Here is a 16,156-nt window from a genome sequence, read left to right on the forward strand (position 1 = left end):
TGTGAAACTGTGCTGACATCTTTTTTTAAGAGCTGGGGTGCTTTCATATATAATACTTAATAGTAGCATATATCGCGAGTGTTTATAATATTTTTGGTAACATAGAATTAGAAAAATCCGTTTAAACCCCCCCCAAAAAACAAAAACGTATTCCCCATGCATGCTTTTGTCTTTCACACATGACCTGGGAATCATCCTGAGGCGACCTCGTCTCGCTCTAATTTAGATTCTAATGTCACGCAAGCTCCCCAGTTTACACAGATCAATACTATCGACCGGCCTGATCACCTCCATCGATCACGCCCTCTGATGGGTTAGGGAGGGGGGGGAGGGAGAAACGGATGGAAACGGTGCATTCTGGGTGGAAATAAGATGCAGGTGGTGTCCGCAAGTAAAAAACGCCGTCTGCAGGGTGGAGGCTCCAGTTGAGCCAATCACAGACCGGATGCGCTACGGAGGGCGGGGCGGACTCACCACGCTTCCTTGCATAAATGAAGGAAAAACTGTGAAGCTTTCCGTAGCGTACACCTCTACTACACATTAAAACTTCGCAGGGAGACGGTAAGAGTCTTGTTTAATCCTGTTCGTAATGTTGTTATCTGATGGTCCAGCCTGTGAAGCAGGTGAGAGAGAGCGCTGAGGCTTTCTGCTGCATGCATGCTAATGCCGCCCGAGTCTCCTGGATGTGTCATGGGAATGAACGCTGCTCTCACTTTCTTTACATTGATGCAAACCTGACATCTTGGGCTAGTGGTCCCAGTTACAGAAAGGTGCAATTCTAGGATGAACTTGTTGAATATGGCCTGCAAAGGTGTTGCTTTTCAAACAGCGTTTAGCCAAAGTTGTCATGCTGTCAGGTGCCAGCACAGGTGTCTTTTTCTGTAATGTTGAATTATGTAACGTTATGTCAAGTCAGTGCCCTTCTTTTTACTGTTCAACACACACAGAGGGCTCTCTGTGCAGTCACATAACTGCACAGAGTAAACTGCAGAACACCTCTGTCAATCTCCTGGATTGAACAAGAGCCCTCATTTGGCTCCATGATGCAAATCAGAATGCAAATAGGTGGATTCCTATCCAGAGCCTGACACTGTTTCTATAAGCAGGTGGCAGCAGCAGCAGCAGTAATAGTCATGGGAATACATCAACAAGGCTCACTGGCTGCACCAATCAAGAACTGGCTGCATCTTGTAAGAAGTGTATAGAAAATGTCTCTAAATATGACTTTGTCCCCTGCAGCCAGAACGCCAACATGTCTGACAAGAAGGCAGTGATCAAGAATGCAGATATGTCTGATGAAATGCAGCAGGATGCGGTGGACTGTGCCATGCAGGCCATGGAGAAGTACAATATTGAGAAGGACATTGCCGCCTACGTCAAAAAGGTATGTTATTATTGAGGGAGTGGCAAAAGGTAGGGCTCAACGAATTAACAAAAAAGGCCAAATGCAAATTTTTGGCCGGAAAACCAACCTTAAAAAACCAACGGGGAAACAAATTAAAAAAAGAAGGAACAATAAACCCCGAAAAAACAACAAAAAAGGAAAAAGCAAAAAGAAAAACAAAAGAATTAAGAAAAACAATGAAAAGAAAACTTAAAACCCGGGGCAAAAGGGCCGGGGGGACGAAAAAAGAAAATAAAACCTTTCCGAATTGACAAATGCAATGGTTTGAAGCCAGTTAAACGTTCAGCCCTGAGACAAATGTCTCACACCTTTTGAAACATGTTGACTGCTTCTTGCCTGTAACATACTGTTTGTTTCACCTGCAGGAGTTTGACAAAAAGTACAACCCCACATGGCACTGCATTGTTGGGAGGAACTTTGGCAGCTACGTGACGCACGAGACGAAGCATTTTATCTACTTCTACCTGGGTCAAGTGGCTATTCTACTCTTCAAGTCAGGCTGAAACCCAACACTACTTTACATTTAGCTCCCAGTACTTCTGTGCCACACTGTACATCTGCTACCACCTTTCTACAGACATGCCTACCTCCTGGTTTTCTGCTTTCTTCAATCCATTACTTTTTGCCACCTGCAATACTGTTGCCATCCATGGACGGTGCGTTAGTCATGCCTGGACTGATGTGTCATTCATAGAAAAGGCCAATAAAAAAAAAAAAAACACAACAACAACTCTTCATGACGTCACTTGATCAGCATTTGCACATCAGATAGACTCGGTTATGCCTCATAATTTCTCCATTAATTTAGCTGTGCATTATTGCACAGGGCCTGTACATTATTTCATGCGAATCTGTTGTATAATAACTTATTTTCCTTCAATTAAAATGAGCAACAGAGTTTTTGTTAAAATGCCTTTCATTTTAAGTGTCAACTAATAGACTAAAAATGCCAAGACTGTTGCTTACATTGAATAAAGAATACGACATGCTAAGAGATTTAGGGTTTTGTACATGCTTGAACATTCCTGTTTACACTTGAGTTGTGAATATTCACAATGTTGCTGCTGTATATCTCTGCGATGTAATTCAGTGTGCAGTCTAGTATTGTGATATTTTCATCATGTTGAGCACAAAAAACGACTTTGAGACAGTAAATTGGTTCAAAATGTGCCATGTGTATGTGTGCTTTGAATTTGTTTCACTAGCATGAACTACAATCAGATGTCTTGGGAGGTTTTTGGGCTGGGCAGCATATTCAGGAGGATTTCTTGACTGAACATGTAGATGTGGGTGGTAAAGACTTAAGTGTCTGTCAATGCAAAATTAAACAGAGAAAATTGAGGTGTAAATGTCTAAACTCAACCAGATGACTTTAAAAGCTAAGTTGTTGGAGATGTTCTTTTGATAGTATTTGGGGAAGCAGAGCCAAAGAACATCTTGGTGTAACCCAGCTGAGAAAGGCACAATATCAACCAAACAGTATGCATAGCCATCCATCCATTATCTATACACCGCTTAATCCTCACTAGGGTCACGGGGGGGCTGGAGCCTATCCCAGCTGTCTCAGGTATACAGAAATAGAAAATATCTTGTTAGACTTAAATATAAAGACATTAAAACAATACATTAACAATGTTTACAGCTATCTCAGTAGGGCAGAATTGAATTGTCTAAGTCCTGCTTGCATTTTTTAGGTAACAGAAAAGAGGCTTTGCTTCTAAAAATGTATATGACCATGAAACTTAGCTAAGATTACGATGAGATTGATAGTGTGTGCTTGTTTGTCATGTGTAACAGACACCATGTTCTAATATAATAATGCAGAATTAGTTAATAATTGATCGTATTTCATTTGAAACATAAGACTTTAACAATGGTAAAAATAAATAAATAAATAAATAAAAAACGAGGTTAAACCACAGTTGTGTCAATAGAGGAAACAAGAGGGGACACTTTTGTATTGAGCCACATAACCATTAGATGTTGCTCCCATTACAAAGTTATAGTTTGTAGCACATGCTGGAAAAATTAAACAATAGATAAGTCCACTGTGATCCAATAGAAGATCCTGCGAGGTGATCAGCTGACCTACCGAACCAATTTTTCAAGAAAAAAGATCTGTTTTTGTCTAAAATGTCCCCATTGTTTCAAACATAACATTTAGAAGAATAGTTATGCTTGTTGATTTTTTAGTACTTTTTTAGATTCATGTGCAAAACTAAAGCTTAAGAAAACACATTTATAATACTCTTCTACATGTTTAATGCAATTTTTAATTATAGAAAAGCATAGTCAGTCAGCTGATTATAACAATATCTCTGTCAAAAACAGAGATATTGTTAGGAAAATTCTTCCGTGGAGTCTGAACTGCTCCAAATCAATACACAGAGTCGTCTCTTAAGTCAAAGCAAAGTTTTATTTGCAGCAAGGAATCACATGCACAGTACAGATTCTGAACAAGTGGCTACAGTGTCAAGAAACGTTGCAGCATTTATACAGGCATACAAAGAACAAGTGACATCAGAGTAAAGAAATGTAGCCTTTATACAGGCATACAACAGATGTCTCCTCTGCTCCCATCTGCTGAGCACAGGCTTGGTTACTGTTTGCAAGTTCTGTGCACGCTCTTTCACAGCCTTCTGTATTTCAAAAGGTGGACAAAGAGCATTGAATCATAACATATAACACTGAATTTTTATAACAGATATTCTTCAGGCTATTTGTTTTAATGAAGTGACAGAAATCTTGTGCAGCGCGTAAATGTAAAAACAACATTATTCTAGCTAAAAACAAACAAACAAACAAATAAAAATAGCTGTTGACATTTGCATGTGGAGTTTTCACAGCATCCCCATCAGTGCTGTGTTCTGGGTTCCGCTGTAGGGGGCAGTAATGAGCCCGATGCTTGGATGTCACACATTCAATAAAGCTAAGCTAATGGCTAAGAATAACTGTAGGGAACCTCCTTGAAGATATGTGATGCGAAATATGCTTCTTTACATTAATAAATGAAGAAAACAATGTCGATAGAGATTTCTTTCTTTATTTTTTTCCGGCTACATGCCGTTCAAACCTCCAGTCCGCTCGGTGGCGCTAATAAATCTGCAACTTTGTTAGCCGACCACCGGCCAACCCAGAAGAAGAAGAGCAGCAACATGGCAGCTCAGGCCGGGCTGTCAGCACCGGCTCCTGGTCGCCGTGGCGTCCTCCCTTCGTTCCCCCCGGTGGCTCTGTCCGCAGAGGCCGTCCCGTTCACTCCCATGTCGGGGGACTCCTGGCAGCCCGACTCGTCGTCGGACGCCGAGAAACAGTTTTCCCGCTGCGCCGCAAAGCTCCGAGCCCTGCGAGCAGACTCAGGCCAACTGAGAGAGGAGCTCAACCTGCTGTTTGACCAGCTGCTGTCCGAAAACTACAACAAAACCTTCGACCCCAGCATCAACATCCAGCCAGAGGTACCAGATAGTCGCTTCGGTCTTTGTAGTCTGTGTTAAACTTAGCTGGTGAGACTTAAAGCTCAACCTAAATGCTCTGTAAGGGTCTGAAACACTGAGGTCTCTGCAGATTCTAATGTTGGCATGAATACACACTGCAACAGCCCCAAAACCATATAAGCCTACTTTTTTATTTTTTTATTTTGAAACTATGAACTTGTGTGTATGGGACTGGTGAGCTGGTACACAGCAAACCCAGCTGAATTTGTCTGGATGGCTTTAATAATAAAATTGCCTGAACATTGCTGACACTCTAAATGTTGCTTTACTTACTGCCATCAGTATCCCACCCAGTGTGTGGAATCAGTAAGTAATGAAATCAGGTTGTGTAGTTGCAGTTCAGGTAGTTTAGATGCCAACACTTTAAACCAAGGAGGAACATAAGATAAAATCAGGTGCTGTCTTCTTAGCTCTATTTTCTCAAACTGGCCACTGACTGCTTCTGCAAGTATTAACAACACATAGCACACCCTACCAACCGTGCAGTGTTCCCTAGCAACCACCTGGCAGCCTCTCAGTGCCCTGGCAACTGCAAAGATGATCATAGCAACACACCTATTACCACCCCACCAACACCCTAGCAACGACGTAGAAACAACTCTATGTCTGCCACCTTGTGACTTGTGAGAAACCTGCAGCGACTTATGCAGCCCTCCAGCAACAGTGGATCTCCAGTCATTCAGCAGCTCCTCAGCCAATGCAGTCTGAAAGAGTTGTGCACTGGCAGCAATTACAAAGAGACACACACGCAAAGTTTTCATGTTTGCATTAGCATCTTGTTACTCCTAAGTGAGCTGAACCAACATCTGTGATATCCAAAATTGTTCTTGTTTGTGCTTATACTTGAGAATCTTGTTTTCCATTTCAGGATGTGTGTAGTCTTCTGAAACATGTCAGCTGTCTCGTGCCGCTGAGTCAAGAACATTTAGTCATCAAACTCTGCCAGCTTTCACACCGTCTACTCAATCAACTAAAGGTAACAACCAAACTTTAGTGACAGTGGAGCTTATACAACACACAACACCCATCTATTGTCTAGGGCTGTTTTGTCACATATATTGTCCTGTACGTTCTCGTTCAATTGCAAATTCATATTTTGTCTTACTTTTGTTCTCATTTTTTAAAGGTAATAATGGATGAACAGACCTTGGATGTATTGGTGAACTATACTGCCAGTGCGTTGAAAGTATGCAGTTCATGGACACACTCGGATGTCCTCCTGGCACTCTCCACAGCAGTGTATGGGAACGGACCACATTGTCACCAGGTACGTATTTATACACTGCACTTTGTGGAAGTATATTGTATATAATCTTGCATAGCCAGGCCATTCTTTAGTGCTGGTGCCATGCTGTACAGAATGATCTGACTCCACCTGATTATCATTGTGCCATAGGGGGTGAGCTTGTTTGTGTTTGTTTAACCCAATCACAGTCATCTTAGATGGTGCTAAGCCCAGGATACAGTGATGGTGTCCCCACAAAACAGTGATGGAGGAATTGTATTGGCAGAATATTTGCATGCAGGAAGGCAAGCAATGCCATTAAAATGGCTAAATTGCTGAAAAAAACAAGCAGGGCTCTCTTACTGCACAATTCAAATCCTCTGCAAAACCTTTTGGTATGGTAAATTGCTTGCCTGGAGATTGTTGCTTCCTGTAATGAGGGGGATTTTAAAAGCCATAACACATAAACAATAAAAAGGGAGCGGAACACCATGTGGCAAGCGAATACCTGCAGTCTACATCCAGTGAGTCAGACTTGTTGAATATTTACGTCAAGAATTTTCTTTCATTCGTAGCACCTTGACGACTTACTGGGTGACGATGGAGTCCTCCTGCAGTATAGCTCTCTATCTCAGCCAAATATGGAGTTGCGCCGTGTTGCTCTTACCTGTATGGCCAACATCTGTCTCAGGTAAGCTACTAATACAATTGCTGTGTGTTGCTGTGTATTTTATCTCTGTCAGATGTGTAGTTTGTCGTCCATATAAAAACCTTGATGTCATGTGTCTGATCTGATTTCTGAAGGGACGATTTTAATCATGTGTCAGGGTTCATAGCTCTGAATCTTGGAGCTGAAGAAAGCAAACTAATCCTCAGTTTAAATGTGTACTCAGTCCAAGAATAACTTTTAATATCCTCATCGAGATTCACATTACAAGAAGTAAAAATACATATTTAGACTGTAATGTTCACTGATCAGCCATAACACTAAAAACATGTACTGTTGTATGTGAGTATGTTCAAAAAGCTCTGTTTTCTTCTCCAAGTATTTGTTTCTCCTTAATTCAGCCTATGTACACGATCCATTCATTAAGCGTATTTACTTATCTAATCTGGGAATATGTATGATATTTTCCAGCCAAATGTTCCTTTTGTTCTTTTGTTTGATCTTATATCCTTGGTTGCAATTGTTTCTGAGTTTCTTCTTGGTTGCTTCCCTCCAGGATTCCTGGTCAGCCACCATTGGATGATCAGTACAGAAGTGTATGCTTCAGAGTCTTCCTGAAAACGCTGCAGTCACCCAAACCTCCCAACACTGATGAGCTCTTCTACTGCCTGGTACTTATACTCTGTGTGCCGCACTGAACATTTAAATGAGAAAAAAAATACACTTACTCATAGCTGATCAGTGCGTGCCGTTTTGTCATCTGTGCAGGTGATCCAAGCAGCACTGAAGGGACTGCAGTGTTGTCTCTCAGGTGGAAAGTGGAAATTTGGTGGAGGGGAGGAGCTTGGGTCTGTACTGGCTGTGCTTAAGGTGCAAAATCATACCACACTTACATATTTTTCTGTTTCTTCTTTAACTCCTACTGCACAAACACTTGTTTCGTATTAATTTGGAGTACTACTCATGAATTCTGCAGAGGCTAATGTTCCAGGGAGCTCCAGGAGTGAGTGTGGAGTGGCCGGCTGTGCTTTACCCAGCACCTCTTCCGCAGTATGAGGGTCCTGCTGCACCAAAACCTGCTGAGCCCCCAAAATCTTCAGAACCACCAAAGGATGCCGCTGGGCCAGGAAAATCCTCAGGGGTAAGACCAGCTTTCAGTTGTTTTGATCTGAGCTGGGGGGTCATATTAAATTCAGCTTTTGATTAAATTTATTTGTCTCTCCGAAGAATAAAAAGAGGAAATCCAAAGGAAAGGGGAAGAAGACAAAAAGTGAGGAGAGCAGAGGGGATGATGGAGAGGAAGAAGACAGAGACACAGTGCCGGCATTTCCGAGAGCAGGAGGGGCAAGAGAGGGAGGCAGAGGCGAGGGAGAGGCCTTGACTAAACCCTCTGCTTCGTTTCTCTACCCATCCTGGAAGCGAAACAGTTCTGACTCTGAGTTTTCTGACCCAGAGGGCAACGCACAGAGCAAACTAAGGTACAGAAAGACAATACTTGTGTCCATCCATGTTGCTGCTATCGTACTTTTTAACTGAAAATAGAAGCTTTTCTTTCACGCCTGCAGTTCCTTTTAAATGTTTCCATGTTTGTAAAGTGGATGCATATGTCAGGTCATTTTAGTCTCATTGATCTCATTCAAGCATTTACACTCCTAAAGAACCTCAAGCTGCAGTGTTTCTCTCTTTCAGACTTAACCACGCTCGTGTGCGTCAGGGAGCACTGCACTGTCTGCTGGCAGTAGTGAAAGCTGTAGAGAGGAGGACTCTGTATGGGTACTGGTCCTCCTTTATCCCTGACTCTCCTATTGGGGGACTACCACCTCTTACTCTCCTCACAATTGTACTGAAGGACCCCTCGCCAAAGGTACAACTTCCTCTCAACCGTGTTTACAGTGGTCTTCGACACATATGATTGTTACATCTTTCTCTCCACGCTCCCTCCAGGTGCGGTTGTGTGCGCTTCAGGTGCTGTGTGCCATGCTGGATGGCTCCCGTCAGTTCCTGGCTGTGGCCGAAGATACAGCGTCTCCTCGAACATCTTACACCCCTTTCTCCTTTACTCTGGCTACTGCCATCAGAGAGCTGCACCGTGCTCTGAGTCTGGCTCTGCTGGCTGAAACCTCCCCACAAACACTCACACAGGTCATAAAGGTAGGACAACATGCGCTTGAGAAACACATTTTACTTCTGTGTGTGAGGCCAGGGAAAGTGAACATTCTTCCTTAATGATTAGTCATTCTGACCTTATTCGATTAAACTTTTTGAGCATGTACATGTAAACCTTCTCTAAAAGTGAAATTAGAGCTGAGGCAAAGTTGGACAGTGAGCACAGATCTCACTGGGGGTTGATATCTAGTAGCCGTGGGATTAGACCAAAATGGAACTAAAATGAAGAATTAACAGAAGCATGGAAACACAGATGTATTTTAGAGGCCTTAACCCTTTATAGTTAAAATGAACATTTCAACTTTAGGGTTGTTGAAGGATATTTCAAGATATTTTTCTTTTGTGACTTTTGTGACTAAAAAACCCCAAAAACAAACATGTTGCCTGTCTCCGGTGAAAAAAGGGAAATTATAATAAATAAAAGAAAAAGTAACAAACTACAAAAAAGATTTATTTAGAAACATTTGAGTTTGAGGTAATGATACTTCCACAACCAGTAGCAAAGCGTTTATAAAGTGCCTGGAACATTTTTTTGTAAGCTAGTGGTATTGCCACCAATATAAAAACTAAATCAAAGTGCACTTGGTTCTTCAACCTCAAGGAGAGGCACAGGGTGGACATATTGAATGTCCAAGGAAGTTACCAAATATGGTCTTTGCCCCATAAAGGGTTAATACAGAGAATCTGCAGGTGTTGAATAGGTGCAAAAACATTTAATTCAGCTTTCTTAGGAAGGTATTTAAAAGTCTTAACGTTTTCTCTTTCTGAAGTAATGTTTTGTTTTCAACTCCTGGACATCAGGAGACATTACAGACTTACTAACTATGGCGGATTATTGTAACAGAGGAATATGTGCATACAAAGCTGTTCATTCCTCTATTTTTAGTGTTTTTCTTGGCATCATTCAAACTATAACAAGCACTGTTACCACTGTTAGTCACAGTAGATCCAACACTTATTATCTCATTGAGGGCAAGTGCCAACTTTACTGTAAAGTTAGATGAATCAGGAATTTTTAATCAGGTAATTAGTCCTTCCTCTTTGTAGTACATCTGGGTTGAAGTTGCATTTACCTTATGAATCTTTCATTAGCAATTAGTGTTACACTATGTTCTTTTGAGGGTTCTGAAATGTGATATGACAATAGATAATTGTATGTGTCAATCTGTTTTGATGCTTTGGTTGATCTGTTTGTGAAACGAGTACTGAATTGCATTGTTTGTGATATTAAAAATGTGTTCAAAGAGTCTATAGTTGAACCTTGTGGAACAATGAACAAAATTCTACAGCCACACTAACATCCCTTTGAGGCTCATTACAAACGAGAAAACTAAAATTGAACAGATGGAAAATGGCGAGAGAGATTTGGTGCTGATGATGACTCACCTCCTCGATGCCGCAAATAGTCACAGGCTTTAAAAAAAAAAAAAGAAATCTTCCTTCTGGAGGCACTTAATGGAACGGATGAAATTTTTTTTTTGTTCCAAATTTCAACCTTCCAGAGTATTGTGAAACGTGACACCCTCCAAATTCAGACTTGCAAAGAAAAAGAACACAAAACAAGTTGTGCTGAGATGGTGCCCAATGCTGGTATGCATGTTTAATATAACAGAATATGTCCTTTTCCCCTGTGTGCTAGTGTCTGGCCTACCTGGTGGCCAATGCTCCCTACCACCGTCTCAGACCTGGCCTGCTCACACTGCTCTGGAAGCAGATTCGTCCTTATGTGCGCCACAGAGGTCTGTATATTGTCATTTCACTCAGATAACTGTACATGAGAATTAAAAAGAACAGGTCAGTAAAATACACTTCTGCTTGCACAACTGCTCTGTCTTTAGACGTGAATGTACGCGTGTCGGTCCTGACGCTTTATGGGGCTCTGGTGACGACTCAGGCTCCTCTCCCCGAGGTGCAGCTTCTCCTCCGACAGCCAGAGGACAGCAGCGGCGGCAGCAGCAGCACGCCGCAGGACTCCGCTCTCAGCTGGAGACAAAGGGACGGGATGTCCTCGCCCCCTCGTACACCCTCCCAGCGGAGCTCACGCACACACTCCCCTCGTGTTCCTCGCACACCGGCGGAGGGGGACGGTGCCCCGATGTGGCTGCTGCAGCTGTGTGTGTCGCTGGTGACTCAGCCCAGAGAGGATCAGTCAGACAGCGAGGGAGCAGGAGGAAGCACTGCTTTAGAGCCCCCTCCTGTTCGACTAGAAGCTCTGCAGGTGAGAGATAATAAGAAAGCAACAACAGCAGGCGTCAAACACACATTTGTGAAGTCTGAAGATTTTAAAAAAATAAATAAAAAAATGCGTTTCAGGTCCTGTCTCACCTGGTGCGTGGCTACTTCTCTCTAAGCCAAGCATATCTGTGTGAGATTGGCCAGGTGAGCGCTCGCTGCCTTGGGGAGACAGACCCCTCCTTACAGCTGCATGGAGCAAAGGTAATGTCCTCTAGTGAATGTGTAATCACTTTGTAATCAAAATGATATTGTTAAGTGATAAGAAATGACGCAAGCACTGTCTTTTTATTTAGCTACTAGAGGAGTTTGGTACAGGAATAATCCAGCAGTACAGAGCAGAGAACAATGTGCCTGAGAGCTCAAGGGTCCCCATAAACCAAGTAAGTACACATTTTTTATATACTAAGTCAAGATATATCTGTTTTTAAACAAATCAAAACTAAATAAATCGCCATACATCAACAAGTGTGAAGGTGTGAACATTAACACTGAGCCACTGTATAGCTCCCATCCACTTTAACAGGGCCAGTAAGTAAACAATTAAAAGAATGTACATAAAGTGTACATCAGAAAATATTCATATAGGCTACTGTAGCTCTCTCCACTTCTAAAAATTCTTTTAAAGATTTCTACGTCTGAAAATTAGAGTATTTTAATTAACATTAGAATCTTTGAACAGCAAGAGATGACAATAGATGTTTTCAATGATTTCTAAAACATGATTGTAGAATGACAGCTCTTTTCTTATCTGTGCTGTTTAGGTTACAGTCTGCAGGAAGTACTTGAGAATACACGTAGCCTAGGGCAGACAGGAAACCAAGCTGTGACTCCATAAAAGTAGAAGAAAAAGTTGAATTTCTTTGATTATTTATTTTATTTTAAAAAATAAGTAAATAAATAAAAAAATGGAATCAACGTTTACAACATTTTTCCAAGTGCACACAGGCATCATAAATACTTTAAAAATGGTGACTGTACATAGAACACACATAGATGCTGCTCTCGGTTTCCATAGTTGTCTCCCATCTGCTCTGTGTTAACACAGTTCACCTGAAAAGTCCCTCAGTTTTTGTTGTGTGAATGTTTGTCATAGCAGAGTCATTAAAAACTTCACAGTTGTGCTGTGAAGCACTATTCTAATTTTTTTTCTTCAGAATCTGGTTACAACAAATGTTTCATGTTCGACGAATTTTTTGATTTTTTTTTAATGAGACACGTAGAATAAAGTGATTTTCATTAAACATGTCACAGATAAGTAGTTCGCAGATGGTCAGAAAGTTGGTTTGTTGTGTTTTTACGATTTCTGACTAATAAATGTTGTCATTTTGGTGAATTTTTAAAGACAACATTCTTTTCAAACCTACCAGCAGGTTTTGGGGTTTTAGAGAGTTCAGAAAATCTTTTCCTAGTCTTTGATTGTAATCTCATGTGTAACAAGAAAAACATCCACGATGGAGGGTGCAGTCACAGATAATTGCAGTTTTAAGCGGCATCATATATATTAATACAGATGTTTGATATGACTGAGGACATGGGGAATGTAATGTAATGTCATGTTGTTGCATTTTGAAGTAGTAGTCAGAATTAACTTGTTTCCATTGTATGCATATGTTTGCACCATGTAGGTGGTGCAGTTTTGGTCAGAGGTGTTGAGCGGTCCGCTGAATGGAGCGCTGCAGAATGAACAACATCCCACACTGCAGGCGAGCGCCTGCGACACACTTTCTTCCATCCTGCCACAAGCCTTTGCACAGCTACCTGTGAGTTCCTCTTTGATTGGCCTCTATTTGTATCACATAGCTAAAACTGAGCTTCATGGATCTGTGTGTGTGATGCTGTTTTAAAGGACAAGACCCAGCTGATGTGCATCACCGTGCTGCTGGGGCTGACCTACATTGAAAACTATCTGGTGAAGACGGCAGCTGTCAGAGCTTTGGGAATCTACGTTCTGTTCCCCTGTTTGAGAGAGGTTGGGACATACACTAGTAACTGTTTGTACTGTACTACACTAGAAAATAAAATATTTTATCAAGTGATTAAAATCTCTAAAAACTCTTTTCTTTTCAGGATGTAATGTTCGTGGCTGATACTGCAAATACTGTCCTTGCTGCCCTCGATGATCGATCTACAAACGTCCGTGCCAAGGCTGCCTGGTCCCTTGGGAACCTCACAGACACTCTCATTGTTAACATGTAAGAAAGTGCAGAATAAATCCTTTACAATAGATTACCTTTATAAGACTAGGATAAAGTTATTTTATCTTAAATAAATGAAATATTTATGATGTTTATCCTGAGACTTTTATATATAAGACTGGCTAACTATTGTCATGACAAGATGAGATTAATGTACAAGGGTGTGTACAAAACAATCACACTTCCAAACAATACAGTCTGTGGTTAGAGATTTTACATCTGTAATCTGTTTATTTCCTGCCTCTTCGATCAGGGAGAGTGTAGGTGTGGACTTCCAAGAAGAGTTTTCAGACATGCTGCTGCTCAAGATGTTGCAGGCAGCCACTCGAGCTGCAGCTGACAAAGACAGGGTGAGAGCATTTTACACACAACAGGAAGGCACAAACATCTGTTTTAACATAGGTTGTGTCAAACGGAGCCAGTTTGGAGACAACTGATTGTGTAACATAGATGACTAACAAGTATCTTCTACCTCTGTATTAATAATAACTGATGCTCTCATGAGGAAACAATGGCTGCATACCAGATCAGATACATTTTATTGTAAGGACGTATATAGCTGCCTTTACGAAGTACATGCAGTATGCATACAATTGGAACATACTACTACATAATAAATTTGCACCTTAAACTTTGACTGTTGCAATGTTTTGTGTGAAATGAGCTCTAACACAGTGACTCTGACACAGTTACATATACGATGTAACCATGCAGAGGGTTGCAGGTCAGAATGGCCAGAAAAGTGTGCTGGCTTGCATACTGCACAATTTGACCAGATGTAGCAGGACATCCTGGTATTTTTGGCACACTGAGTTTAATGTAGTCTGTGTAGGGGCATACTAAATCGCTTTTTGTTGTACTGTATAATATGGTGGTATTAGTATTAGAATGTATCTAATGTCTGCCCCTTGATTACACCATTTTCTGGTCTTTTAATTGGCTCTTATCTCTCTGAACTTGCATCCTCCCATCAACTCTTCCAGGTGAAGTCTAACGCAGTGCGAGCGCTCGGAAATCTGCTTCATTTCCTGCGTGAGAGTCAGATGACCCGGTCTGCTTTCCAGCGCCCGCTTGAAGACGCAGTTCGTGCTCTGGTTAAAACTGTGCAATCAGAGGCCACGATGAAGGTCAGGTGGAACGCCTGTTACGCTTTGGGAAACGCTTTCAGAAACCCCGCCTTGCCGCTTGGTAAGTATTTAATTCCCAGGACTTTCAGCTTTGTTTGATCAAACTTATCATCACGCTGTCATCAGCAGGAAGCTGATGACCCTAAATGTCTACCTGTATGAAAAACAGCTACTCAAATTAAACTTTAAGATTACACACTATGTTGGTTCTTCGTTAGTTCAAGGAGTATAAAATGTTCTTAAGTCTGATTGATCTGCATTTTAGTTTTTATCTGGGTGTATGAAACAGTTTGCTTTCATTTCTCTCCTCCTGTCAGACTCAGCCCCGTGGTCTCATGACGCCTTCGCTGCCCTCTGTCATGTCGTTACCTCCTGTAAGAACTTTAAAGTGAGGATCAAATCTGCGGCCGCCCTGGCAGTTCCCGCCCACCGCAACTGCTACGGAGACGCAAAGCGGTTCAGCTGTGTGTGGCACTCACTGGCGACGGCGCTTGAGAACAGCGAAGACACAAACGACTTCTTGGAGTACCGCTACAGCGCCAGCCTGAGACACACACTCTCACAAGCTCTGCTACACCTGCTCAGCTTCAGCCAGTCGCAGGACATGCCCGCCCTCGGGGCCTCGTTGGATAGTGAGGAGGGGAGCGGCATCAGACAGTATTTGATCAAGTATCTCAGAGCAGAAGAAGGAGCAGGTGGAGGAGGAGGAGAGGAGACAGAGGGAGAGAAAGACGCAGGAGGGAACAGTTGTCACCCTCAGCAGAGAATTGGAGGTCTGCAGCAGACTGTGATCCGACTGAAGGGGTTAAAGGCTGAAGGGGAGGAGGAGAGAAGCAAGGAGGTGGTGGTTCTTTTCCTGGAAGATTTGCTAAAGACCTGTGAAGAGGCCTAAAGAAAATCACATCCCTACTTTTACCATTTTGCTTCAGAGATTATGACTTTTTATGAAAGTGTACATACTGTACAGTACTGTCTTATTTTGAAGAGAAAAAAAAAAGAACCATAACAGTTACTATCTGAACTATGAATTCCAATACTGTGCAAATAATTTAGGCTCTTTAAATGCTCTTAACAATCATGCAATACCATCAGGGGGGAGTCTCAAATTCATTCTGAAAAATAACAATGAACAAAAGATAAACCTAGAGTCTTAAAGTATTTCAGCAACTGGAAGAATAAGGAGCCGCCCTGCAGATCGTATGGCCTCTGATCTCGACACCTTGGAGCCAGTCTGGGATCACATGAGGAAACAGAAGCAACTGAGAAAGACTAAATCCACAGAAAAACTGTGGCACGTTTTCTAGCCTACCTTCCAAGTGCCTTGAACAGCTGTGCACAAGTGTACCTCAGAGGTAAATCAATAAAATGACCAAGAGGGTTGAATCTTTTTAGTCTGTGTCACTTTAATGTTTTAGATTTAGATCTATCTGATTTATAAAAACAATAAAATAAAATAACAAATATTAAAAACAAATTCAAGCTTAAACTATGACTCTGGCCATTGTGAGTGTATTTGTATTTTTCTTTTTTACATTTGGAACCTTACTATTTTCACAATGTCTATTTTAAAGAAATGCTGGGATGAGTTCTTCCCTGGCACCCAAAAAGCAGATATGAGGATGTGAGAAATACTTTTAGTTGCATT

The 16,156-nt window shown here is 41.7% G+C and overlaps 2 protein-coding genes across 2 annotated transcripts; both read left to right on the forward strand.

Moving 5' to 3' along the window:
* The first annotated feature begins 445 nt into the window (after positions 1 to 445).
* Positions 446 to 2,575, forward strand: dynll2b (dynein, light chain, LC8-type 2b). The gene is made up of 3 exons (XM_008292502.1): positions 446 to 561; positions 1,240 to 1,384; positions 1,771 to 2,575. The coding sequence occupies exons 2-3, from the start codon at positions 1,253 to 1,255 to the stop codon at positions 1,906 to 1,908; spliced, it is 270 nt and encodes an 89-aa protein (XP_008290724.1). The 5' UTR covers positions 446 to 561; positions 1,240 to 1,252; the 3' UTR covers positions 1,909 to 2,575.
* Positions 2,576 to 4,560: 1,985 nt separating this feature from the next.
* Positions 4,561 to 15,997, forward strand: heatr6 (HEAT repeat containing 6). The gene is made up of 20 exons (XM_008292506.1): positions 4,561 to 4,857; positions 5,765 to 5,872; positions 6,023 to 6,163; positions 6,697 to 6,812; positions 7,345 to 7,459; positions 7,557 to 7,658; positions 7,765 to 7,929; positions 8,016 to 8,266; positions 8,478 to 8,652; positions 8,733 to 8,939; positions 10,594 to 10,693; positions 10,793 to 11,172; positions 11,268 to 11,390; positions 11,483 to 11,569; positions 12,815 to 12,949; positions 13,036 to 13,158; positions 13,257 to 13,381; positions 13,638 to 13,734; positions 14,368 to 14,572; positions 14,829 to 15,997. The coding sequence occupies exons 1-20, from the start codon at positions 4,561 to 4,563 to the stop codon at positions 15,401 to 15,403; spliced, it is 3,627 nt and encodes a 1,208-aa protein (XP_008290728.1). The 3' UTR covers positions 15,404 to 15,997.
* Positions 15,998 to 16,156: the final 159 nt, after the last annotated feature.

This window comes from Stegastes partitus, unplaced genomic scaffold, assembly GCF_000690725.1.
Source record: "Stegastes partitus isolate 25-593 unplaced genomic scaffold, Stegastes_partitus-1.0.2 Scaffold814, whole genome shotgun sequence".
Taxonomy (NCBI): Eukaryota; Metazoa; Chordata; class Actinopteri; family Pomacentridae; genus Stegastes; species Stegastes partitus.